At 46.6% G+C, this 26,786-nt stretch overlaps 3 protein-coding genes and 1 long non-coding RNA gene across 7 annotated transcripts; 2 read left to right on the plus strand and 2 right to left on the minus strand.

The window, feature by feature from the left end:
- Nucleotides 1-9: 9 nt before the first annotated feature.
- On the plus strand, nt 10-22,346 carry LOC136184989 (uncharacterized). Of its 2 annotated transcripts, XM_065972020.1 has the most exons (47): nt 10-102; nt 343-968; nt 1,017-1,159; nt 1,205-1,315; nt 1,367-1,530; nt 1,577-1,650; nt 1,696-1,859; nt 1,914-2,073; nt 2,120-2,341; nt 2,393-2,482; nt 2,528-2,613; nt 2,663-2,942; nt 2,993-3,055; nt 3,106-3,698; nt 3,749-4,232; nt 4,284-4,517; nt 4,576-4,672; nt 4,724-4,830; nt 4,890-4,973; nt 5,029-5,262; nt 6,715-14,511; nt 14,566-14,763; nt 14,817-15,254; nt 15,432-15,518; nt 15,573-15,803; nt 15,854-16,066; nt 16,118-16,281; nt 16,337-16,424; nt 16,478-16,739; nt 16,796-16,935; nt 16,985-17,192; nt 17,249-17,394; nt 17,444-17,572; nt 17,618-17,667; nt 17,721-18,049; nt 18,107-18,285; nt 18,349-18,521; nt 18,574-18,900; nt 19,949-20,006; nt 20,061-20,177; nt 20,232-20,374; nt 20,431-20,618; nt 20,675-20,766; nt 20,823-20,944; nt 21,006-21,703; nt 21,759-21,863; nt 21,916-22,346. In XM_065972020.1, exons 1-47 carry the CDS (start codon nt 69-71, stop codon nt 22,143-22,145), a joined length of 16,962 nt encoding a protein of 5,653 aa, XP_065828092.1. In that variant the 5' UTR covers nt 10-68; the 3' UTR covers nt 22,146-22,346. The 2 variants fall into 2 exon arrangements, with proteins under 2 accessions (XP_065828092.1, XP_065828093.1); XM_065972021.1 differs by lacking the exons at nt 10-102; nt 343-968; nt 1,017-1,159; ... (6 more) ...; nt 2,393-2,482; nt 2,528-2,613 and having other exon boundaries at nt 2,808-2,942; nt 2,993-3,050.
- Nucleotides 22,301-23,015, minus strand: LOC136184995 (nuclear transport factor 2-like). The gene is made up of 4 exons (XM_065972028.1): nt 22,921-23,015; nt 22,793-22,864; nt 22,632-22,730; nt 22,301-22,572 (listed from the first exon to the last, which is right to left on the minus strand). Exons 1-4 carry the CDS (start codon nt 23,002-23,004, stop codon nt 22,456-22,458), a joined length of 372 nt encoding a protein of 123 aa, XP_065828100.1. The 5' UTR covers nt 23,005-23,015; the 3' UTR covers nt 22,301-22,455.
- On the plus strand, nt 22,981-26,762 carry LOC136184996 (uncharacterized). Of its 3 annotated transcripts, none has more exons than XR_010669466.1 (4): nt 22,981-23,057; nt 23,104-24,031; nt 25,744-25,818; nt 25,998-26,762. It is a non-coding gene; the product is annotated as an uncharacterized lncRNA (long non-coding RNA). The 3 variants fall into 3 exon arrangements; XR_010669465.1 differs by lacking the exon at nt 22,981-23,057 and having other exon boundaries at nt 23,067-24,031; nt 25,998-26,392; nt 26,443-26,762; XR_010669464.1 differs by lacking the exon at nt 22,981-23,057 and having other exon boundaries at nt 23,067-24,031.
- LOC136184993 (uncharacterized) lies at nt 23,149-24,662 on the minus strand. The gene is made up of 8 exons (XM_065972025.1): nt 24,525-24,662; nt 24,421-24,453; nt 24,342-24,368; nt 24,249-24,293; nt 24,168-24,194; nt 24,093-24,119; nt 23,906-24,046; nt 23,149-23,850 (listed from the first exon to the last, which is right to left on the minus strand). Exons 1-8 carry the CDS (start codon nt 24,636-24,638, stop codon nt 23,395-23,397), a joined length of 870 nt encoding a protein of 289 aa, XP_065828097.1. The 5' UTR covers nt 24,639-24,662; the 3' UTR covers nt 23,149-23,394.
- Nucleotides 26,763-26,786: the final 24 nt, after the last annotated feature.

A 26,786-nucleotide genomic window follows, 5' to 3' on the forward strand; every position in this document is an offset into this window, starting at 1 on the left:
GTATTACGCAGTTGTGAGTCAGTCTCTCCCGTTGGAGGCTCGCGCAGATTCCTTTGCTCGTTGGAAAAATGAGTGCAGAACGACCGAATCTTCTGCCTCAAGGTGATTTTGCGCGCGTGATTCGTGGCGGCCATATGCTACGGGCCCCTTAGGCTCTAGCGATCGAGATTTGCCGTTTCAAAGTTAGTCGGTCGCGCTAGTGTATTGCATTTTGAGTATTTGATCGAACCAACCGCCTTGGTTCGCCTCGTTTTGACCGTTTTTCAGAGCATTTCCGGGACGCGCGCTTTCGTGAAGAGACGCGTCACCTCCCTGAATAACGTTTTTCCTTTCGTCGCCCAGGAATTCGCCTGAATGTCCAGTCAGGAGAATCTACTTGCAAAAGTGCTCTTGCGTGCCAATGGATCAGTCGCCACGACGTCAAGCTTCCAAAAGCTCCCGAACAGCTCTGTTTAGCAGATTCAGACCCCGACTTTGGTCACATTGCTCTCATTGAACTCGCTGAAGACATGGATATGACGACTCTTGAGTCTCAGGTGAACGAAAAGGCAAGAGGAGCCATAGTCATTCACTGGTGCGACCAGCTGCCCTCGGACGACCCGAGAGTGAACGTAGCATCCGAAAAAATATCCATTCCGGTTATGCTCATCAAAAAGTCTCCTGGTCTTCGACTCATTGATGACTTGTCCGACAGCTCCAAAACAATTATGTTGAAATTTGCGAAGGGGGCTTCAGTTGATGCAACTCTACCAGACTATCATAGAGAGTTGCTTGGTGGCGTTGCAGATTCAGTCGATCCAAAGTCTCGGCAGCGAGGCTTTAGACTTTTTGGACCAAAGCTGCATTTTCATCTTCGTCGTCGATTGCACAAGTTGCTGTTTGATCAACAAATGAAGGCATACATTATTCACAAAAATACAGCATGGATGTGCAACATTTTTCAGCTATTTGATGATTTTGAGCAAAGGGTACGCAGACTGTTTGGCATAGTTCTGTACTTTTTCATTGTTTCTTAGTGCAAAGAGCAACAGGTCAACCTTGACGTGTCGCACGTTAAGAAAAAGGTGCGAAAGGCTGCCAAGGAGCTGATTCAGTGCGCTAGTCAAGCATTTTCTGTTGACTTCCCGTTTCACGCTCTCATGTCTTGGAGGCTGCAGAGGTAGAGAAAGCCTGCGTCTAGTACATGAGTGTATTCTTTGCGTAGTCAATCGGTGTTCTCTGGCATAAGTGAAGTCACGGACTACCATATTACGTGCATGTCCAGCCTGCAGGACCTCAACGTTTCCGCCGCTGAAACTCTACTGCCTTTTTTGAGGTTTGTGTGAAGCTACGGAGACTTTGCACAGGTGGCTTACTGTAATTTTAGTTCTAATGTTGTAATTCCCTGGGGCGGTGAAAAAAAGTCTTCAAATGAATTGCTGTACACGTATTTTCATCGACGTTTGTACGGAAGGATTTCGTCCTCGCGCAATAAGGAACGTTTGTGGCTCAACGAAAGTCTTGATTATTTTCACATTGCTCTAATCTCTGGTCAGAAAGAAACTTGTACAATTGCGCTTTGACAGCTTTTGATTAGGAATGATTTTTTTGGCACTCCATGAACACTTGAATAAAAAAAACATGCCGCAGTTTTGGAAGACCCTTTTGAAAGTATGTTAGCACGTTGAAATATTACTCGATTGACTTTTCATTTAGAAAATTGATATGCGCCGAATTCCTTGGAGCAAGGAAGTGAGTCAAAGCTTCAGAACCGCACTGGAATTAGGATCTTGTTTGAGCATCAAATCTCACTTTTTTGATGTATATGCTCTCGTTGAGTTGATACAGCAGTTTGACATTTTTAGATTGGCGGAGATTGAGTAAGTGCAGGTAATTGACTTTTAGCCGAACGGGATACTACATAACCTGTTTAGAAAGACAATCAGTCTACTCTTTTCTGTCACATTTCACGACAACGTGTCATGGATTGCATTGTCAGGCCACGTACGAGCTCATGTCCAGGCGGATCTTCAATCTCCAAAATCTGTTATCAAAGAACTTTACCGTAAAGAAGAGGCTTTGCTGTATCAGGAGGTGCTGAAGCAACATTTGTGATAAGCCACTGTACATCGTTCTTTAGGCTGCCGCATTGGTTTCAACAATATATACCATTGCTACTCAAAGTTCTGACAAGAGTGACCTAGCGTCTGATGATGCAGGAATAAATGATGTTGATGCAGAAGTGTCAAAGTGGATTGTTACCGTCATCGATTCTGTTGACCAAGAAGAAACGTGGTCTAATCGGATTTTCGTCTTTAGAAAAAGGGCGGCCCTACAGTTGAAGAAACTGATTAGTCACCAAGTTAGTATGATCTCATGTCATGACGCGTGCTTTTCTTAACTGGTTACTAAGGTGAACGAATGGCTAGGAAGTCACGTCGATAAGATGACGGTGAACGTGTTTTTTGACATCGTTTTCAGGCTTCTTTTTGTCACGAAAGAGGTAGCCTGCTGCCATTGAGAGCATTTGCTAATTTTTGTTTTTTAGACTGTAGGCAAATACCTCCGAGGTTATAAGCAGCCGACGTTGAAAAATAATTCGTGGAGACAGCTTTTTTCCGTTATCGTGAAAAGGTTTAATAATGGGAAACTTACTGAATTCACATCAATTAAATCCGTCTAGAAAATGGGCCTCGTTGAAGCCTGACATAGTTGCTCTGTTGAAGTCAGCTGCTCTTTTCTGTAACCGGCGTCCTGTAGGAGGTGGGCAGTACAGTTTCTTTCAGCAACTCCTGGCCCTAAGCGAACCCACATGCTGTCCAACTTTGCTAACATTCGTTGACGATGACGAAAACTGCGCTGAATCTACAGATTTTCTCGAGGAACTGCACGTCTTTCTCGTGGGGTATCTTGCAACTTCACGAGGTGCATCTGATTTGAAAGGAGACTTGAAAGGCGTTTTAGTAAGAGAATATTGTGTCAGGTGAAGTGTTTTAGTTAGTTTTATACATAGGCTAATTTGAAAACGAATGGCCAGTCTCCGCTACGAGAAGCGTTGCTGTCCGTCTTTTGTACGGTAAAGGCAGTTTTTTATGTTATTTCATTTTATAAACCTGCGACTTGTAGGTGGCACTACCGAGTCGCGAAGAGCTCGCTGCTTCTGCGTGGCATCCAGTAACGAAAGCGTTTGTCAAGACGTTAGGCGACGAGCTTACCCGCACTGCGGCATTGCATGGACGTTCAAATCCGTTACCTGACTGTAGTCTTCTTTCCGTCACCTTGTGGAAAATTCTTGTCCAGCTCTGCTCTCGGCTTCCTCCGTCTTCGTTGGTTGTGACCGATCCTCCCGAAGTGGCAGAACTTGCGCGCGTTTTTGCGTCGTTTTGGCCACCTCAGACTTCGAAGCAATCCTCCATTGCTACCTTTCAGACCGACGTTGACAGTCAACTTTCTGAAGACATGACTTCATATAGAAAATGGTTTTTCAGTGTTCGAAGACAGCTAGAAAAGAACTTCACTCATTTTCTTGAAGACAGATTGGCGGTGCAGGCGATGAAGGATTACATGAGCAATTATCAGAGAATTCGTCTTTTTCATGCAAACTTCTGGTGCCAGTATAACCTCATCAACGAATCAGATCTTCGGAGGAAACTGGCCGATTTGAAAAGAATGGAAGAGGCTCTCGCAGGATTGCTGTATTTTTCAACAGCTTCGGAATGGTACGTGCATGTGTTGATGAAACGTTTTCTAATGCTCTATATCATAATAGGCGGAGCGTTTTGTATGCACTAACGCAGTGGAAAATTGAGATTGACTCTTCCATGTCTTCCTTGATCAAGTCATATGTCATCGTGGAGGATAGTCTAGAAGGCAAGGATCCTAGCGACGTGCCCGATCTCGTCGTTTCATTTTCTCCGCAAACGACGTTCAGCGAAGCTCAAGAAGTCTACAATGCTGTATCTAATTTTTTGAGTCCCATGCTCGAGCTCAAGGACATGTTTTTCTACTTCACTGCGCAGAACAGCGTTCTGTTTCAAGCGTTCATGGAAAAAGAATTGGAGGGTGCCGTGGACAAGTTTAAGAGAGACGATCCGCGGCTCATTACTCACGCTCGCCCGAGAAAATCTATTACTTCTCCTAGCCAATACATGGTTACCTTCCCAACTTTATTTCCTCGTCAAGGAGCAGGCCACGACGACGACGACGACGAAGAGGAAGAGGAAAAGGCTCAAGCAGGATTTGTTTCTTTAAAGGTGAGAAATGCAGTATATGCATGGCTCCTAACTTCAATTGGTTTGTGCCAGATCTTTGCTGCTGCTCTGAAGTCTACTCTAAAGTGCTTGGAGGATCTTATTGCAAACAGGGCTCGATTTAAGGATGTCGTAATGCTTGGACAGGGTCGTTTGAAAGGAGCTAATGTAAAGACGGAGTTTGACAAAGTGGTCGAATTTTCTGCGTTTCGGCATTACGACGTCAGCAAAGTGCAGCTCGCCATCAAGGACATGCTGGAACTTCTTCAGTATTGCGATCTCATCACGGTATGACAATTTGAGCTGCTCCACTTTGTGTTGTGTTTTGATTTACAATTTATGCTAGACAATTGTTAACGTTTGTGAGCAATATCAAATGAGAGGCTGCCTTAAGGACAGCAGATTTAAGGAATTGAAAGAGAAAGGGACTGTATTTGAAGATAGTGAGTGTGGGGCGGATTTGCTGCAGGGGAGATCGTTACAATTTATTTCAGGTTCCAGAATCGAGCAGATGACGACAGGTCAGTGTAGTGACCTAAAGAAGGCATTTGACCGTTTGCTGGATTACGTTGGGCCAGATAGGCTTCATCTCTTTGATGCCGTAAACACTACTTATTAGTGTTTGAAATAGCAATTATTTATTTGCTCATGTTTCTGCAGGTAAAAGAAAGCGAAGAATTTGTCAAATTTATCAGAGATGCGAAGTTTTACACAAAGTCTGGACGCGATAGTTTCATGCAGCAGGTACGCAAAGAGATCGCTCATTCCCTTGACGGTCCCACCAGCGTTTTGAAATTAGATTGCTCTAATAACGAATCAGTTGCACGGTGAAGAATACAACGACACGGTTCTTAATCATCTAGTAGTTGCCTTTCGATGCGTTGCGCCCTTTGCGGATCCGGAGATAACATTTGAAAAACTTTTGCAAGAGCTGAGTGGGTCAGAGAAGTTCAAGCTTCAGAATTGGATTGGCCAAATCACGACCGTCAACACGAACATGACACTCATAAAGTTTTGGTTCTCCAAAGCACAGGTATGTCTCTGGAAACAGTACCGTTCAAAAGTTCTAGGCATCCCTGGAGAAATCCAGCTTTCGCTCACTTACTACCCCAGTTAGATAAAAGCGGGCCCGGTACTCAGTCGAACATTTTGCTGCGGAGAGCTGCTGCGGAGCTTTTGTCTGATCGTCAGTTTGGTTACTTAGTGTAGCGCACGTTCAACTGCCCCATATAGAGCCGACATAACACTTTGATTTTGCTGACCAAGCGTATTGTCCTAACTTCGCTTTTCGTGTCCAAAGCGCGACCGAATGTTTCTAGAAAGACCCGCAATGCACTTCGCGGTCAATTCGTCGCTCCTACTTCTCGTAAACGCGCGACGTAATTTAGCGTGACAGGGCGTGTCTTGCGTACGTAGAACGTGTTTGTTGTCGTCTTTTCGCGTTTTCTGATCGATTTGCGACAAAATGACGTTTGTAGTCATAGTCAGAATTGCATTTGCGGCCGATTTGTTAGTTCTCGATTGAAACGACGCACTTTTATGTGTGTGTATAGCTGCAGTCGTGTGATTCTAGTGGCGTTGATGCGTATATAACCAGCGTTTCCATGTACTTATCAGTAGCAGGAGCAGAAGAGTGTGTGGCTAGGATAGAAGGGAGTTCTATCGCGTCGGCCCTCTTCCACCACATCGCTCGTCGCCCGTCGGTCGACTTCGTCAACGACAGGGTCTCTTTCGTCAACCATTGGCGGAAGAGGCTCTCAGCATGCCTGCAAAAGGGCAACGCGAAGATCATCCTAAGAAAAATCGAAAACATAATTCCACTTAATGAAACCCCTACCCTACCCTACCCCTATTCTCCCGATACCCGTTACCTTTCCCTGTAATTAGCCTAAACAGATTGTCTTGTGTTCTATCCCTTGTCTGTGATAACCTAGTGCTTGTGAGTTGTTGTAATTAATAAAAACCCCAAGGTGTGACCATCATGGCCCGGTGGCTGGTCAATTTCCTCGCTTCCCGCTAACACCGATATTCGGTGCTTTGGCGGTGTACTTCACTAACTAACTGCGTCTAACTGCGTCTCACACATATCCCTTCCCTAGTGCCACGTTATTAGTTTGCCCTAGTAGTCTGCCCTTACCTGTACTTGTTAACCCATCTATAGATTTATGTTTACTGATAATATACTAACTTGACAAGGACTCCGGCCTTCCTAGTGACACTCTCCAATGCGCCTGTGAGGCACTCTGATACCGGATAAACCTCCATAGCACCGTCTTCCGTGGGGTTTGTATCAAGTGTCGTAATATTTTTTCCTTTTTTTAAAAAAGTTGTCTACTTGAAAGAGGCGCGTTTTTTTACTCTAAACAGCTTTGTTACAGAAGGGGGCCTCAGTTCAGAGTTCAGCTTGCACTGACCATAGAAACGTTTTTATCATCTAAATAGAGTAGATTCGCTCTTGTAACAACGACTGTTACTTCTTACGTAGGGAGACACATTGGAAAACGTAACCAGAGACTTGGAAGCGATTATGGAAAGTGGAAAAGTTCATTTTGATCTCGGCCACTCGGACGTATTTGGCACGGGCCCGTGCAAAATGAGCTTGTCGTACTCAATTAAATCAAAGGAAATGGCGACTACAGCGGGAAGTGCGGCGAGTAAAGGAGTGCCGCCTTCCTATTTGCAGTCATATCGGTCAGTGAAGCACAATTCCATAGACGATTTGGACTTGAAAGATCTCGATTTGGCGCAAAAAGCTGCTTGGACTAAAGCGTCGTATTCTCGCCAGGTCAGCAAGCCCCCGGAACCGGCTGAAAGATGGCAGTTGGTCGAAAGGACGATGAGTCGCGACGAATTGGAGGACTTCGTTCGTAAGCTCGGCTTCGTCGAAACCGAAGGCGACGTCTCTCACCAGCAGCAAATTAAGCAATTTCAACGCCAGTTCGAATTATTTCGCGAAATCTTCAGTTTGTCCGTTCAGCTATTCAATCTCGGCCACAGTCACTTTCAACGAAAATTGGAACCCTATCCTGTATGCACGCCCGATCTAGAAATCGTAAAAGACGAACGAAAGCAAATGCTTTGCGAACGGCAGCAACAGATTAGCGAATTACAACAGCTCCATCCTCAACTCCTACTCTTCAACATGCACGCGATCTTCATTCTGGCCCAGGCGTTGATTAAAGGCAACGTCGGCAAAGTGTCCCATTTGGTCAGCCGACTCTTCGACGGCCAACGGGTCACGATGCAGCAACTCCGCTCGTCGGTCAACAAACTGATTTCGCGTGTTGGAACTACTGATGTAGGAGACAGCATAATCATTCAGTCCGAAGAAACGCCCGTGCAGAGGGTCGGAACGTTTTTGAAACGACTCGTTGAAGACAAGGATCTCTTCACTCGTCTCTACCCGGCAAGGCGAAGGCAAAGGACGAGCGAGAGAAGCAAACCGGGAAAGAGCCACGTCGTGCATTTGGCTTACGGATTTAATTTGGATCAACTATTGAAACTGATTTTGCAAATTTACGACGGGTTTCCCGAATCGTACGAAATGTTGCGCTGCACTAAAAAAATCACGAAGGGAGACGTCGAACTTTTCATGAAGAGAATACAACAGTTTCCCTACAGACAGTTCACCTTCGTGCAAGTCGAAGAATTGAGCATCGAACTTCAAGAAGACATCCTTCGATTCCAGCTGGACGCCAGTAAATCCGAAATGGGACACGTTAACTACATTCTCACAAAGCACGCCGTTTTTCACGAGGCGCCCTGGATAGAAGTGATTCCGTACAAAGAAGAGGCGGCTCTCCCGCCAAGCGATCGCGTTTCTATCTTATTTCAGGAGTACGTTCTGAAGCCGTACGGTCTGCAAGTGCCGCTGATTGTGCACGGTCGAGCGGGTGACGGAAAATCGCACTACATCAAAAAGCAGATCAGCGGACAATTGTGCAATATTCCCGTTCACGAGGCATTTAGTCCATTGTTGGCAATAAAAAAGCTTCAGAAGCTGGAGTCGTCCAGGGAAATTGGCTGCGTGTATTTCAATTTCACAGCTCCGTTTCCGTGTGAGAGCGAAGTGAAGGAGTACAATGATCTTATGACTGAAGTGTTCTGGTTTCTGTTCTCACTAATTGGACTGGGTTTTGTGGAGGATGTCGAAACCGGGGAGTCGTTTCGTCTCTCTGGAAGCTTCGAATTGCGCTTTTTTATCGAAGTTCCTTCGGATACTTCTAACGGCAAAGACGCGCCATGTCTCGACCGCTTTCTTGCTCGACTGCCCTTGTTTAAGTACGTGGGAAGAAAGCACGAAGTAGATCCGGACGAACGATTCGACTTGAACGACGACGTCCAAGTCGTGTGCAAATATTTGAATGCCTACGACGAAACGGATAGGAAAGGAAAGAAGAAAATCGACACCTTAATTCGCTTCAAAGTGAACCCGAAGCTCGAAGTGCCAATAAAGTTTGCTGCCGGTCCTGACCTGCCGGACGAAGAATGCCACAGACTGCTTGATAAGTACATGCCCGAACACGTGAAAGAGAGAAAAGTGATGCAGCATCTCTTTGTCAAGTACATGAAACGGCGATGCTTGGTGCTGGAAAACTGCCCTGGATTCAACTACAATCAGGGTCGAGGAGAGTATTACACCGATCCGACGACGAATGAACAGAAGCAAGCAGACACCAAGAAACTGGGATCTACTCTCATGTCCGCTATGCTTCAGGAAGTGGCAGCCATGTGCAATCCGTCAATTAAATCCAATTGGGGCTACCACGCTCACCAGCAACTAGTGTACGATTTTAAAAGCGGATCGGCCAGCTTTCTGTTTTTGTCGCTGAGCCCGGAAAAACTCGATTCTACAGAGCGAGATAGTCTTCAAAAGTTGGGCATCCGTATTCCGAATGTCGTTGACTTGGGTCGTAGAAAACTACTCGACCAGTATCTATCAAGTGCGCTTAACGTGGCGCTGGAGAAAGACGGTCAGCTGGCAGCGATTGATCGCCATGAGTACGTGCTTACAGTGGACTACGCCGTGAAAATGCTCAACATACACGAACGGCGAATGTGCGGCGTTCCCGTCATCATCGAAGGCGAAACAGGCGTTGGAAAAACTGCTCTGGTACGTATGCTCTCTCATCTGTGGAATGAGTCGGTGTCTCAGTCCCGGCGAACTGCAATTGGACGTCTAGTCGAAATACTCAGAAAACGGCAACCGGGTGTGAGTGACATTGAATCGGAAGGCTTTGAATCTGAATTCTCTCGCGAAGAAGTCGAAGCCGCTTTTCGAGTCGCTCGTGCTCTTTCTCAGGGCAATTCACCGGTCGAGGCTGACGTGAACGTGACTTGCAAAGCATATGACGACATACGAAAAGTTCTTCTCGATAGCATCGACCACTCCGCTCTGGAATTGATGGAGGTCGATCCTTCGGTCGACGAGCTTCTCGAAAGCGCTCGCCAATTGCCCAGTTCCATTGGCATAACCAGACTTTTCTTGAAATTCCTGTCGGCGAAACCCTTGACGACGTTTTTCAAAATGAGCGTTCACGCCGCTCTGACACCAGACGACATCAAGGAATTCATGACGGAAAAGATCAATTTAGCTCGCGGTATTCAGCGACGACAAGAGAAGAGCGCGAAGTCGCCTTCAGAAGAGCAACCCGAAGCGTTCCCGCAAGCATCTAACCAAAGCACCGTGCACGCTACGGTCGTAGTATTTTTCGACGAGATCAATACATCGTCCTGCATGGGACTATTCAAAGAGATTCTCGTTGATCGTACCATGGAGGGGGAGCCGATACCTGACAACCTGTTCGTCGTCGCCGCCTGCAATCCGCACCGCGGCAGCAGCACGCCTATTTCGAATTCGTCGGAAAAAGAAGACTGGGTGCTCGGCTCTTACTACGTGCGACCGCTTCCGCCTACGTTGCATTTTCTTCGCTGGGACTACGGAGCTTTGGACACGCACCAGGAGAACGCCTACGTTCAGCAGAAAATCGCCATGGATCAAGGCCCGTTGGGCGTTGGCTTAGGACTCCGCGTCAATCAGCTGAGCGATCTTATTTCCGCGGCGCAGGATATGATCAGAGACTTTGCATTGAAGCAACTAGTGAGCGTCGGCTTTTCTCCATCGGAAGCGAGGGCGAGGGCCAAGAGCTGTGTCAGCCAAAGAGACATTCAACGCGTCTTTGCAATCGCGACATTCTTTCAAAAAAGTTATTCGGCGTCGCCTGAAGACACTCACGCCGCCGTAGTTCACACTAGCGAAGCAGATCCCATCAGACGAGCGCTACTCGTTGCAATCGGGATAGTCTACTACTTGCGACTAGATGCAAACTTCAGAAAGGATTTCTGCAAACGACTCGACGACGTCGAAAGCGGCTGCGGACGAACGCCGTTTCTCACCATATTTCAAAACGAAATGGACTCCTATGTCGACAAAATGCACCTACCGCACGGCATTGCCAAAACGAACGCTCTAAAGGAGAACCTATTTGCGACCGTAGTTTGCACTGCGTGCCGTATACCTCTCGTCATCGTCGGTGCGCCTGGCTCCTCCAAAACGCTCTCTTTCAACTTGACGCTGACCAATCTAAAGGGAGCCGAATCGAAGAAGAAATCGTTTCGCAATGTGGAGCGATTTCCCGCTCTCGATCCGCATCACTACCAGTGCTCGCGTCGATCGACCTCGTTGGAGATCGAGAACGTGTTCAAGAGAGCGATCAGCCGACAACAGAATCACAACAAATCGAAGCTTCCCATTAATTGCGTCGTCTTTATGGACGAAGCCGGACTGCCGGAGGAAAGTCACGAATCGCTGAAAGTTTTGCATTATTATTTGGACGATCCCGAGGTGTCGTTCGTCGCCATAACGAATCACATTTTAGACGCGGCCAAGTCGAATCGAGCCGTTAATCTCTTCCGTCCAAAGACTGATGTAAACGACTTGCAGACTCTCGCTAAGGGCTGCATGCATTCCGACAAGGAGCTAGTCGAGCTGCGAAATGTTATGACGATGATAGGAAAGTTTTGCAAGGCATATCTCAAGTTGATGGCAATGGACGAGTTCAAGAATTTCTTCGGTCTTCGCGACTTCATTCATTTTATCAGCTACCTACGGCGTCATCGCGGACAGACGACCGAACTCTCGCCTCGACTCGTGCTCAATGCTTTGGAGAGAAATTTTAACGGGATTTCAAGCAAGCATTTCTCTTTTGTAGCCAATTTGTTTTTATCGGAAATGGGACACTCAGTCGAACGGTTCGAGAGGCGAAACATCATCAAAATTCTCAAAGACAGTCTTCAGGAGAAGAGCTTGGCTCACTGCGGAGACGACGAAGGTGCAGAAGCCGAAGTTCGCTACAAATTGATTATCGACACGAGCGAGGACGACTCCATGGCTCGTCTGCTCTTTCAGCACGGCGTCTTGGAAAAGGCCTCGACTCGCATCTTCTCGTGCAGCGACTTTCCCGGCGACGACGAAATACAGAAAGTTCACATTATATCGGCAATCAAGCACGCGGCTCTCGAAGGTCAAACGGTAATTTTGAGTCAAACGGATGACATCAACGAGAGTTTCTACGATCTTTTCAATCAGCATTTCCGTCGCATTGACGATCCAAAGCACGGTCGTCGCTACTACGCGAACATTGCCATCGGATCTCACTCTAAACCGTGTCGAGTCGATCCGCAGTTTCAATGCATTGTCCATATGAGACAGTCGGAACTTCAAAACGCACCTGCTCCGTTTTTGAATCGTTTCGAAAAGTTTCTCGTTTCTCAAGAAGACTTGCTCGAATCGTCGATGCAGGCTCTTCCCCGTCAGCTCAAGAAAGTCGTCGATTTGGCGAGAAGCAAGGCGAAAGATTTCGAAAAGGCTATTGGCGATAAAAACTTGTACGGTCGCAATGAGCAGACCGTCGATTCGCTGTTTCTCGAACTCTTGCCCGTGTCGAGCGACGATCGAGCCCAGAGAAGTCTATCTGTTAGAAGTGGCGAAAGAGGCGCGACGCCCCAAGGCGACGGCGACGACGGCGACGACGACGACGACGACTTTGAGGTTTACGAAGACGTTATAGAACAACAATGGAGAGAAAAGCTGTTGATTGTGTTGGAACATCTCGAACATTTCCTAAAAAGTAAATTGGGATTTTCGTTTTCTCCCAAGTCGACTGAAGAGAAGAGCGCTTTGGCCGATGCCGTCTTTTCGTCTGCCTTCAATGTGCTCGGCAAATGTGACTTCACACCGGTGAAGAGGAAGCTGATCGACGATCCCCTTCTGATTGGAAGCTGGGCTGCAGAAAGCCTGTCGGACACGTGGACCGAATTCGAAATAGTAGACGTGTCGAGCACGGACAAACTGCTTCAGGCGTTTGCACTCGCCGCGGTCACTCAGTGGATGGTTCATCACGTCTGTTCCCGTCTTCTCCAAATAGCGACACCCGAGGCAGTCATTTTGGGAAGTCAGTTTCTCTCCAAGTACTTCAGCACTCAATACTTGGATCATCAAGGTCATTTCTCCTTGGATGAGCTCGTCTCTCGTGCTTTGTCGACTTCCAACGGGAACTTGTCGAAAACCGTCTGTTTCACCCGAACCAGCTCTGCCATACAGAGTCTTCCTTCCTTTCACTCGAGTAGCACGGCATTGTCGGGTGGAAAATTTGAAAACATTCTGTCTGTTCATCTCGACTTCGTCATGTGTAAGCTCGAAAGTGTTCCGACGCTCGAAGCGTTTCAGTCTCGACTGCACGCCTTCTTGAATGGCACCGCGACTCGTCTCTTCCTCGTCATCGCCAACATGCGAGTCTGCTCGATTCGGCGCATCAATCTCATTCGAATGTTGGCCGAAGAAAAAGAGGAGGTAGCCGGCGAACGAAGTGGAAAAGCCTTCGTTCTTCTACTTCACTACCCGCCTAGCATGGGCTGTACGAAGCCGTGCTACCCGTCGCTATTTCTCCACGGCTGGGACCACGTGTATTTGGAGAACATCGTACGAACGGAGAAGGGGAGCCCCGTCGACATCGGTCGATGGATTCGAGTCGGCTGTGTCGGAGAAAAAGAGCCGGGTTCGTTTCAGTCGAAGTTTATCGACGCTCTCGTTTCGTTTCTTCCCTCCACCGTTCAGCTCGCCTTGTCTCGAGTCGTTTTCGGGAATCATCCGCTGTGCTTTTTCAATCGCAAGATGAGTCCGTCGGAACGGTGCAGTCTCCTGCTCCAGTTGCTCGAGAATATGCGCTCGTTTTCTGGGATCGTCTGCTTAAAATTCGCGCGCTGTTGGACCGACGAATTCATTGGGGAGCAATTGCGGCTTGCCGTCGATTCAGATTCGGAATCGGCTATAACCATAGCGGACAAAATTCAAAATCGACTCAAAAGTCTTCTATACAACTACTTCGCCTACGTTCTCTATCAATTGAACAGTGACTACAACTTGGAAATTCTCTTCGATGCTAAAGAATCGGCTGACGTAAAAGACCTGTTTTTGAAGATTTTCAGCGTCACTCCTGTTCCGAGGCTTATCGAAATCTCCGTTCGCAACGACACGTTCGACGCGCGGCAGCCTCACCTTCACCGACTTAATCAGCGCCGCACCTTTCCCTTCTTTAGCGTCATTGCTCGTACCATCGAGCGTCGACTCGACGAAATCCTCGTCGAGATACACAAGGAGCTAAATCCCGTGTTTGACGACGACGCCGAAAACGTGGAAGGCGAAAAGAAAAATTCTTATGCAGTGCAGCTTTCAAGAATCGAGGGAATTGCCGCTGAGCGTCTATTTTGCAGTCTCGAGGAACCTCAACGGGGCGAGGAGGAGGACGACGACATGATTCTCGCTGTTACTGCTTTTGCGGCTATCAAGCAGAACCAGTACTTATGGCAGTGCTACTTGGCGGATTTTGCTCAGACGAAGCTGAATTGCAACATGGGAAGTCCGGGCAGCGTGGAAAACACGGTGCTGAGCACTTGGATTGGCGACTTGGAAAAATACGACGTTTCTCAGCGTGTAGTGGCTTTGCACGTTGTAGCCAGATTGAGACAGAAGAGTATTGGACAGGCGGTGGCCGCTTTGCGTCCTCTGGAGAAAATGAGAGACTTGAATCCACTTTTCAAATCGGATTTGTCCGTCCTCGGAACGTCGCTATTGACGAGTTCGAACAGACCTGCCGAAGTCAAAGACGAACGTCTTTACTCCTACGTCATTGTCGTGATGTTCGACAATTTGAGGAATATGCTCAAAAAGGGCGAGGACATCGACGAACCGTTTTCCCAATGGTGCAACGTTTATCAGAATCTGGTAAGTTGAAAATTGACAGGCCATGTGATTACTTGAATTTGAATTTCTTTCTAGTGTTCGTCGCTTCCGGACATTGGAACCTTTCACTTCTCCGAACGAAGTCTTCGACCGAAGCTGCAATGCATTCACGCAATTTTTGTTCTCGTGAAATCGCTTCGCTTTACCGAACAGGCTATAGAAGCTGGACTAAACGTGGCAAGAGAAATCGTTTCGACGGCTCTTGCTCAAGAGGCAAGCATGACAGAATCGCAGGTAGACGAAAAAGTACACTTCTGTCTTCTTCTGCATTCGCTTTCTCTTTATAGCGTGCCGGCGATGTTGCCAGTATTCCTTTGACTAGCGTTATCGAAAGCGGCCTTCAGTGTCTCAAGCACGCACTGGGAGCTGAAGGCACCGTGCAGAGCTCAGATGCTCTTACTGCGTTCGTCTCCGACGTTCTGTCTTTCTATTTTCCGTCTCTTCCTCCGGATTCTCCTCTCGCCTGCTCTCTCAACGACTGCCAGTCTTTGCTTCGCATTACAAGCAGTCAAACGCTGTGGGTTTCGGGAAGCGACGATGACGTTACTGCAGGCCCCCGAGGATATGGAATAATTCATCGTTCGGTTTCTGTCGAGGAGTGCGTTGAGAGGAGCCAGTCGATTCCGATCGGATTGATCAGCTTCAAAGTCTTTCAAACGTGTTTAAGTGAAATACTAAAGAGCACCTGTGGATCCGTTGATAGCAGAACTCATTTCAGTGAACAGGTATGATTTTAATTTTATGTATATACAGTACCGTTCAAACGTTTGGAACCCCCGGAAGAAATATTTTTCGTTTGAGTTATCTAAGTGTAGTTCACGTTTGACTGCCCGTAGATCCTGTGTAGAACCATGGAACGGTACTGTACGTGTGTATTTACCTTTCATATTTTGAGAATCTAGATTCGAAGTATGGTGAACGCTTCTTTGGCAGGCAAACGAGGCTCTGCTGAAGTCCGTCCTTACATACCATTGTGCTATCCAAACGAGGTACGTTATTTGTCGCTTTCTGTACGTACGTGTGCAACTCTTTTTGAACTACAGAATCGTTCGCGCGACCCCTTGGCGATTGTGTACTTTCATTGCTGTTTGCATCAGTTTGGACTTAAACAGGGAAAGATCAGTTTTTCTAATCTGCTTCAGTTGCTCTCGATGGATGAGCTAGATGCATCTGCCGAGGACGTTTTCTACATTGAACGCCAAGCTTTGCTTCAGCTTACGATATCGAAATTTGCAGAACTTTTCGACCCATCTCGCGGAACAGACTTCCGTCAAGTGAGATCCATTTTTTGTGCCCCTCTTAAGATGAGACCTCTTTTTTGCAGACTGTAACTGAAGGCGTTGTTGAAAAAATCAACGAAATTTTTGACGACGAAAGCTGGGGCGGCGGCGAAAGTGGTGGACACAGGCTATCCTTTCTTCATCACTTGCAAGAACAGCTGCACTGTTCGCGTCAAGTCACAAAGCTATTCACGGAAAACTATCAGGCGAAGTGCTCGTCGTTTCCTTGGATGAAATCTATTAAGGAATCGTTGAAGGTACGAGGAGTAGCAAATTTTTTCTCTCTATTGCACCTTTTTCTTGCGAAGAAACCACCGGAAATTCAGGCACATCTTTTCCCTTTCATGATTCCAAGTCGTGCAAACGACAATCTTCAAAGCGTCATGCATAAAAAATTGGCTCCATTGGTGGCAGGAATATCTGAGTCTTCTGATCGCTCGGCTGCTATTAAAGAACTCGAAGGATTTTGCCAGTTAGATCTACTAGTCGATTAATTGATCTTCACTTCTCTATACGAATCTTGGCAGGGAACAACTCGAGGACAGTTCAGCCATTAAGTATCAATTAAGAATGTCTTTGTGGCTGCACATTTACTACTCGTTCTACGAGCGAAAAGTACGTCGAGGCTAGTCTTGAAAACCAATCTTTTTTACATTGGTCATTTATAGATTTCATGCAAAGAGTTTGCTGCATCTCTCTTGGAGTCTTTTGACTGTTTAGATTTTGAGCCAGAGCAGCGTCAGCTGATTGCGTGCTTTCTTGATCCCGAAAGGATGGTGCTCCACGCGGAGGCGCCGAATCCTATCAATCCCGACGAAGAACGACTCGAATTGAACGCCAATCGCGTGCGCAAAAAACGCCAGCGACGTCAGGAGGAGAAAATCGACGCTATTTGGAAACTGTTCAATCCTCAAGAAATAAACTTACAAGGTATTTAAATACGCAGACACATTTCGATTATGCGCGTTTATGCTAAGCCTTTCCAGACGCTTCTGATACCGATTTGAGAAGGACGCTAGCACTATTAGTCGCCGTATCTCTGGGATTACCGCGAGAAAGGACGCATTTGTGGTCTCATTTGCTTCATCCAGAAATGATTGAAAACACTTCGGTGTGCGGAAACATGGTAAGAATAATCAATTTAAATTAGAACGGCTATGACGGGTCTTTTGCAGTACAAATACACAGTGAAGCGAGACGGGATGTTATTAGACTGCGGATGCGAATTCACTCATGATGGGGACTACGGGCGTGCCGACTATGTGGACTACGCTCGCAGAGGAACGTTGAACCTACACTCTCGATATCTTCTTCTCTGGATGAGCTTCGGTGCGCTAAGCGTGTCGCTCTTGACTCAGCCCGATGCCGGAGCCATAATAAAAGGCTTGAAATTTGGGAGGCTCCCAGTCACGTTCTCTTTGGCTAAGCTCTTTCTCTAGGTCGCGTGATTTCCGACTGGCAGTCGGTCAGACACTACTGCATGAACCAAGTCAAGACGTTGTGGGCTTTCCTGCGAGAAAATTTGAAATTCTCTGACGAAGAGCGAACATTCTTTGTCACGTCTGCACTCCATAAGTTTCTCGAGGTCTATTCTATTTGGTATACTTTGCACTCTTGTGACGGCAGGCTTTTAGGTTGGAACCAAGTCGACTTCGGATATTTCTCTTCCGATCTTCAAGACCCAAACGGAGGTTGACGTATACGAACTAAGCTTTCACGAGCAAGTCTTTCAGCCTGTTTTGAGCCAGTTCGAGGACAAAAAGGTATAACGAAACATCACCATACAGTTATATACAATGCTTCTATAGTATCTTGATGAGAAAATCTGGCAACGACACGAACTCTTGTCCAGCGTCAGGTTAGCAACGCCATTGCGCGCACTGTCGCTTCTGACCGGCTTGTGTTTTTCAGAGAATTTGGCAGCGTTTATCCCGTTGATGCGTCATACAAGGATTTTGTCCACACGCTTAATTACATCGAGGGTGCAGGAGGAAAGAGCACGGCCGAAGAATTAGGAATTTTACTGAAGTTCTTTACCGAGAAGCAGCGCTTGCAAGTCGGTGGCCTTCTTCTACCTGACTTGATCGAATTCTATCAGTGGCTACATGGCGAACTCTCTCACTTGGTCACTTACGAAGAGGCTATGAAGCTCAAAATTGGACACGTTGTCAAGAGATTGACTGGCCGCTATTCAAAGAAGTATGCTGAGTACGTGCGACGACTGTTTGAAAGAGTCAAAGGTAATATGGTACATATTTAGTATTATCTTAAAAACGCCAAATGCCAATTTTTTACAGAAAAGTACAACAAGTACGTTGACCTGGTTGGCGGAACGATCGGCTTTGGAGCGTGTGCTAGAGTTCGCCGTGAAAACGATTTGCACCCTATCAGCGACGACAGCGTATTGAGTAGGCTGTTGAGCGACTCGGACGTAGGAGATGGACCTGACGCTCTTTTTGTTGTCATCTGCGAATTAGTTGAGACTAAAGCAAGGTTTTCGGTTTACGTGAGTTAATTGGTCTCTCTCTCTCTGTGTTAGGTGCGCAGTCACAATGAATTTCTTGAGTCTGTCGTCATTTCGAGCACAGCCAGTAAAGCAGAAAAATTTCATTCTGTGGATCAGGATCAGTCGCGAATTCATCCTCTCGAAGTCGCCTACTACAACTGTTTACTTGGCGATCTGTCAGCGGGCGAATTATCTCAGTACCTGAGGTTTTAATATTTAAAGCATTACACGTATGAAAATCTAAACCTATTGCTTTAGAAATCAAGACGGGGGTGTGCCCGAGGAGGCCGGGGCTGAACTTCTCCGGCTCATTCAAAGTTATCATCTCTACGCACCAGGCGCGGGGATTAATGTTGATTCTAAATTGGCTGGAAAAGCAGATATGATGACGGCGAGCTTGATAGCGCAGTACGACTTCCGCGCGAGCTCCATGTTCAATTTTGAACGACTTCAGCAAGCCGTCGTTGAGACGTTTATAGCGGGAAAACCTAAAATTGAAGAGCCGACATGCATGCGGAAAGTTTTTCGGTATCGGAGCAAAGTAGGGTCCGACGGTCATTCTGATCCGTTGAAGTCATCTACAGGGTAAGCGAGTCAAAAGTGCGATGCTGTGCACTGAGCTAAGTAGTTGAAAAGTTTATCAAAAGGAACTGAGGGCCTCCGTGAAATTCCCGTTCTATCTAAAACTTTTCGACAGTGCAATAGTCTGGGTCTGGGTTTTGGCGTACTTTACATAAACACGGGCTTGTGAGATCGTCAGTTTGTTACTTAGTGTAGCGCACGTTCAACTGCCCGTTATAGAGCCGACATAACACTTTGATTTTGCTGACCAAGCGTATTATCGTTTCTTCGTATGCGTTCGCTTTTCGCGTCCAAATAGCAACCGAATGTCTTTAGAATAGACCCACAATCTACTTCGCGGTCAATTCGTTGCTCCTACTTCTCGTATAGAGAATTTCGTAGCGACGTGCGTAATGCGTCACGACTGACGTAATGTAGCGTGACAGGGCGTGTCTTGCGTACGTAGAACGTGTTTGTTGTCTTCTTTTCTCGTTTTCTGATTGATTTGTGGCAAAATGACGTTCGTTTGCATAGTCAGAATTGCATTTGCGACCGATTGGTTAGTTCTCGATTGAAACGACGCACTTTTATGTGTGTATAGCTGCAGTCGTGGGATCCCAGTGGCGTTGATGCATATATAACCAGCGTTTCCATATACTTATCAGTAGCAGGAGCAGAAGAGTGTGTGGCTAGGATAGAAGGGAGTTGGAAACTCTCCCCAAGGTGTGACCATCATTGCCCGGTGGCTGGTCAATCTCCTCACTTGACAAGGGCTCCGGCCTTCCTAGTCACACTCTCCTATGCGCCTGTGAGGCACTCTGATACCGGATAAACCTCCATAGCACCGTCTTCTGCGGGGTTTGTGTCAAGTGTCGTAATATTTTTCCTTTTTTAAAAAAGTTGTCTACGTGAAAGAGGCGCGTTTTTTTACTCTAAAAAAGCTTAGTTACCGAAGGGGGCCTCAGTTTAAAGTTTGGCTTGCACTGACTGTATAAACGTTTCTATCATGTATAGAGTACTAAATCGTTTCAAGCAAAGCGTTAAAGTGATTTTTCTTTACCGTTTTGCGTAGTCTTGAGGCTTTTATTGGCATGTTTCCTCAAAAAGACCAGCTTCCCAAGGAGTTTCAGGTTTGCTCCAACTTTATGCTGCTTCATTGCTTTATGTTGTATCTCTTGCTATAGATGGTACTTCCAGAACAGCAAAGAAAACGGCTGGAGTTTGCGTTTCACTCATTGCAGTACCAGGGAATAGCTGACGTATTGAAAGCTTTTCGTATGATCACCGGTCACATTAGTCAGGTAGAGACTTGGAAAAAATTTCTGGCGCTGTGAGCATATCTACGTTACTTGCAGATGAAAGTAGAACTAGAAGAGACACCAGGAAAATTTCTCGAGAAGTGCCGAACGATGAAAGACGATCCTATTGGAGAATATTTGAGTCAGATGTACGGTTCCACTGGAAGTGAAAACGCTTTTCCAGATCTTGGACTTGGCACGTAAGTTGGGAGACAGGTAAAGTCACAGTTTTACCTACTGTTTATCCCTTGTGCAGACTGGATGTCACCCAGATGCAAGAATTACTAAAAATGCCCCTATCCTGCATGTACAACGCAGTAGACTTCTTCGTACAAAAACTGTTGGACAAAGAATACAATTTTGCTCATCTTCCCATCACTATGAAGTCTCCTTTGCCGGACGGTGACGCTCAAGCAATTAGGAAACTTCCGGACAACTATAGAGGTGAGAAATGTTTGTGATAGGAGAAGACCGTCTTCTTTATGTTCCCACTTGCGCAGAAAAAGGTATTAGAGCCGAATTATCTAACGAATTAAGAACTTTCGAACAAGTGCTCCTTCACGCTGAAGTGAACATGACCAAAGAGCCTCAGGTATAGCATGTCTCCGTGTACTTGTACCAATTACGCACTCGTGTTTTTCTGAGCAGCAAACCCTCAATGACTATCTCGTTGACAAAAAATTTTATTCGTCGACCGATTTACCAGTGTCGGTTCTTCCCAACACCATCAGAGTCGAGCACTACATGCGCGTTCGAATTGTTCTTCGCGCGTACGTAGTCTGACCTGACGTGCCGGCGTCCCTAACTAATTGTCTCTTCTTTTCTTTTTAGAATGATAAACGATCAGACTCGTCGTCGCGGTGGCAAGGTTTCGTTTCAGGAAGATGAAACTTCTTCTCAGACCTGGACTGAAATTGTATCGGAACTGTGGAAAATGTTTCCTTATTTGGAGCCAGACTTTGGCAGGGAGACAGCAGGCGTTCCGCTTCCTCTCATAGATCCTACTACTGGGATGTTTCCTCAGTTGCCCAAGCAACTCTGGTATCAGGCAGAGCAGGAAGTAGACTCAATTTACGATGACGACAACGAAGAAGGAAGCGACTTCGATACGCTTCCCGAGGAAGATTCTCCAACTGCCATTCCTCCTTTTATGGATAACGTGGGGAGCCACGATGAAGACGTGGATCGTTTGGAAAAAGGAAACAAGCGGAAGCAAAGTGCAAATAACGACGAAGACTTCGAAATTATTCCGCACGAAGTAGCTAGCTCTTTGCCTATGATAAAGTCGTTCGGAACTTCCGAAGGCCTCACAGTTGAAGAAAAACCGTTGGAGGAAAAACCGTCGGTGGAGAAGCCGTCGGAGGAAAAGGGAGTCAAGGAGGATGGGGCCGAGGAGAGGAAGGTTGAGAAGGAAGAAGCGGAGAAGGACGAAGAGGAGAAGCCGCGGTTGTCTCACGCTGCTCTGACGGCTAGCGTAATGAAACGAGAGTTGGCCGACGCAACGGGGGAAGCGTCCTCGCCAGCAGATCGTAAGTAGAGTAATTTTAGTTACGTTGTCGTTTTCCGTTTTATGTCTTTCTCTAGTCGCTGAAATATTCTCGAAAGCGTCGCCTAGGGACCAAGCTCTTTTTAGGAAGATGATAACAAGTGGCATGAGTATGAGTACAATGGGGTCTTCTGAACTCAGAGGTATGAACGGCTGATTGACTGAAGACTAATTATTAATTCAGCTGGAATCTAGATCTGAGCGGGTGGACTGTTGACGATGTCTGCTCCTTTCTTGATGACATTGGTATGAAACAGTACGTGGAGAAATTTAGGTCTGAGGAGATAGATGGCGGCCTACTTCAAGAATTGGATCAAGATGGGCTCAAAGAGCTAGATGTGTCCTCTGGCTTGCACAGAAGTAAGATTTTGAAGAAGATCAAGGAGACAAGAAAATCTGGTGGAACAGCAGGTTTGCCACAATAGGAAGGTCCCTCCCCCTCCCCCCTCCCCCGTCTCAGTGTTACGTATCCTATCAATATTGCTCACTGTACTGCTTATGTTGTTGCTGTGTTACAGACTTTGTGTGCGTGTGGAAAGCTGCTGCATGATTCAAGTAACGCATTGCATTGCACGTATAGTTCCTTTATGTTTTTTTTCTATTATAATTTAGACATACTCATTATACATCTAGATGCAAGAACACTCACATCCAAAAGCGAACGAAAGGACACAGAGAGAAAAGTCAATCAATCAATCAAACCCCAGCACCAATGAATCAACGAATAGATGGCCGTCAAGTAGGCAGATTATGCAGTGCGAGTCGGAAAATCTGACACACAATGAACAGGCTATCGCCGAACTGCTTCAAAACAAACACTTCAGTGAATCCGTGAATGGGATCGTCGTCCGTCTGCAAAAAAAACGAAAAATTTACCGTTTCGCCACGCCCCCGCAAAACAGTTTCTCCACCTTCAACTGGCCTATGACGCTGACAAGCAACGACTGCGGGTCTAGCTGCAAGCAGTCTCTCGTCGTTACAGCGTGTTGAACGGTTCGAAAAGGCAAGTTCTGCCAATCAAAATAACAAAGCGGTTTGTTTCGGTCTTCGTCGCTCTGATTGGAATACGTACCGTCAATTTCTCAATAATTTGGGCCGGTCCGACATGTTGCGTTCCCTCGAATGTGAGCACCGAACTGTCTGTCTGCGCATATATGGAAATGGAGCGGAGTTAAGACGTCTATTGGCTACAGATCGTACGTAAAGACTTCCAAGTCCCGCTCGATTCTCGTCGAATGTTTTGTAGTACTGCTGGACGAACTGTTGGGCGATGGCGTCGGCCATTTTGAATTTTGCTGCGCATGCTCTATCCACGGATACTCACCGCTCATTCTTCGGTAAGTAGATCTTTTGCGCTCGCCCGGCGTCTAACTTCGGTCTAAGCAAAGTCAAAACGTGATGTAGTGAGGACCGCCTCACACGAACCAGTCACGGTCAGAACATGACTTTATTTTCAACATGTAGACTATACCTACTGTAGCACACAAACAGAGTCAGGCTCAGCAAACGCTATTAGAACGGCTAGAAGACTCGAAAAGTAGGACGAGTCTACTAATGACCGCAGCTAGCTAGTACATGTAGCCTACACAATGACACATATGAAGGAAGACTGAGTTACATATAGAAGGCTAGGCTCAGCAGAGGGGTCAATTCAATTGTTTTTCTTCTCGGCGACTAGCGCTTGTTTGTTCTGAGCGCGAATTCAAAGAAGCCGAATTTGTAGTCTTCGTTCGGTTCGTTTCTGCAGACGTGAAGCGAAAGCCCCGTTGCAGGACGTAGCGTTTTGGCGAAATCGCCGGCGTACGCGTACGTCGGATCGGACCACGTAAATCCGACGACCGTCGCGTTGGCTCTTATTTCGAATCGAATGATGTGATGACCCAAAGAAGAGCCGGGCAGTTCTTCCTCATTAGTAGAACCCGTTTTACACGCCGTTCCGACGTTTGCCCACGTCTTTCGTGCTACCCTGCCACTTACCCCTTGCTCTAGATAGAAGAAACCGAGACACTCGTGAGCGTCGCAGATGGCAACGGTGAAATCATTGTCTAGTGTTAGATCCTTTTGGAAGAAATGCAGCTGTGCAATGTAGTCGACATTGTTGTCCAGCTTATTAGCCGCCGCCAGCTCTACCTGTTTAGCGCAGTACATAATTTCACTGGCATAGGATAGGTGGTCTCTTTCATACGCGAAATAATCTGGTGTTGTCCGGTGTTGATGGGTCGATGGTGTATTCTAGGAACTCAGGCGTCCAGGTTGAAGGAAATTCACTAAACTCTGCATTGTCAATCAACCACGACGGAGACATAAAAAGGTAGATCAAATCGTTCTAGAAATTGAATTTCAGTTTATTAAATAATGCATACCAACAGTACCGAATTTCCTTGTTCACCAACGTCTCCCTATAGAAACTATGTATGTAGCTTCCGTATGAGTTACTTGTATCATACCTTGTCGCCTTTAGATCCTTGCAGACCCTGTATTAGATCAATTTACGTACGTTTTCGAGTCAGCGTAACACCATCTTTTACCTGGGGTCCTTGGGGTCCTTGGATCCCTCCAGCACCTTGAGGTCCCTAAACCAGCTTTTCTACGCGGTGAAGTGTGCTGGGCTATGTTGAAACCTGTGGACCCACTGGGCCATCGCTACCCTAAAAAAATGGCTCTGTGAGTCTCGTAACGTCGAGAATCATTGACTTTTACCTTCTCGCCTTTCAGTAAGGTTGTTGGTTCGGTCTATACGCGCGCAGCAATTGTAAAATCAAATGCAAGGAGGGCTGTTTGGTACGACAAAGGGGATAGTTTACCGTGCCAAGAAATTCAGGTAGAGGCAGGCAAACGGTGGCGTCGGAAGTCGACAAAATAGGGTCGGCTATTGTAAGAGTCAGGATTTGAATGCAGAAAATTGCTAGCGTTTGCATGACTAGTCTTGAAGTGTTCAGACGTATGGCAGACGCGGTGCCTTAAATGGATCAAAGAATATTTAATTAAGGAAGGAATGGAAAACCTGCAGTGGAGGCTCACGGCAGGTTTCGAGGCCTTATAAGCTGCACTGTTTGCACAAAGGGGGTCAAGAATGCTACTACTGCATTTAAATGCTTGAACTCTGCACCAAATGCACGCGTGTCGTGGTGGTGCAACGGCATGTGAAATTAATTAAGAACGGCTCCGTGCAGTCGGCGAAAAGACTCAGCAGATCACGCATGATGATCAAAGCCACATCTGACATACTCATTATACATCTAGACGCAAGAACACTCACATCCAAAAGCGAACGAAAGGACAGAGAGAGAAAAGTCAATCAAACCCCAGCGCCAATGAATCAACAACCTAGCACACAAACAGAGACCGTACGTAGACTATAAACAATGACATGACGAAGACTGAGTCACATACATATACTATATAGAAGGCTAGGCTCAGCAAGGGGGTCAATTCAATTGTTTTTTCTTCTCGGCGACTAGCGCTTGTTTGTTCTGAGCGCGAATTCAAAGAAGCCGAATTTGTAGTCTTCGTTCGGTTCGTTTCTGCAGACGTGAAGCGAAAGCCCCGTTGCAGGACGTAGCGTTTTGGCGAAATCGCCGGCGTACGCGTACGTCGGATCGGACCACGTAAATCCGACGACCGTCGCGTTGGCTCTTATTTCGAATCGAATGATGCGATGACCCAAAGAAGAGCCGGGCAGTTCTTCCTCATTAGTTTTATCCGTTTGACACGCCGTTCCGACGTTTGCCCACGTCGTTCGTGCTACCCTGCCACTTACCCCTTGCTCTAGATAGAAGAAACCGAGACACTCGTGAGCGTCGCAGATGGCAACGCTGAAGTCGTTGTCTAGTGTTAGATCCTTTTGGAAGAAATGCAGCTGTGCAATGTAGTCCACGTCGTTGTCCAGCTTATTAGCCGCCGCCAGCTCTATACCTGTTTAGCGCAGTACATAATTTCACTAGCATAGGATAGGTGTCTTTCGTGTCATACGCGAAATAATCTGGTGTTGTCCGGTGTTGATGGGTCGATGGTGTATTCTAGGAACTCAGGCGTCCAGGTTGAAGGAAATTCGTTAAATTCTGCATTGTCAATCAACCACGACGGAGACATAAAAAGGTAGATCAAATCGTTCTAGAAATTGAATTTAGTTTGCAGCTCAAAAGATATTTGACCCCATTTAAATAATGCATACCAACAGTACCGAATTTTCCTGCTTGCCAGCGTCTCCCTATTAGAAACTATGTATGTAGCTTCCATATGAGTCACTTGTATACATCGTACCTTCTCGCCTTTAGGTCCTTGCAGACCCTGTATGGATCAATTTACGTACGTTTTCGAGTCAGGGTAACGCCATCTTTTACCTGGGATCCTTGGGGTCCTTTGATCCCTTCAGCACCTTGAGGTCCCTAAAAGCAGATTTTCTGCACGGTGAATTGTACTGGGCTATGTTGAAACCTGTGGACCAATTGGGCCATCGCTACCCTAAAAAATGGCTCTGTGAATCTTGTAACGTCGAGAATCATTGAGTAGAGTTGTTGGTTCGGTCTATACGCGCGCAGCAATATTAGGTAAATCAAATGTAGGGCTGTCTGGCACGACAGAGGGGTATTTTACCGTGCCAAGAAATTTGGGTAGAGGCAGGCAAACGGTGGCGTCGGAAGTCGACAAAACAGGGTCGGCTATGGTGAAGGTGAGGATTTGAATGCAGAAAATTGCCAGCGTTTGCATGATCGAGGCTAGTCTTGAAGTGTTCAGACGTATGGCAGACGCAGTGCCTTAAATGGATCAAAGAAATGGATCAAAGAATATTCAAGGAACGGAAACCTGCAGTGAAGGCTCACGGCAGGTTTCGAAGCCTGCACTGTTTGCACAAAGGGGTCAAGAATGCTACCTTTGAATGCTTGAACTCTACACCAAATGCATGTATGCCGTGTGAATTTGCCAACCATCGGCTAAAATAATAGCGTTGAGGTACTGGAATACAACTTGGCTGACTATAAACAAGTAGCCAATTTTTTTTCTTTCTGGAAGCAAATAATGCTTTTCGCGCGGTAAAAGGCTGATGGTGTTATTTTGACTGACGT

This window comes from Oscarella lobularis, chromosome 3 (assembly GCF_947507565.1).
Source record: "Oscarella lobularis chromosome 3, ooOscLobu1.1, whole genome shotgun sequence".
Classification (NCBI taxonomy): Eukaryota; Metazoa; Porifera; class Homoscleromorpha; order Homosclerophorida; family Oscarellidae; genus Oscarella; species Oscarella lobularis.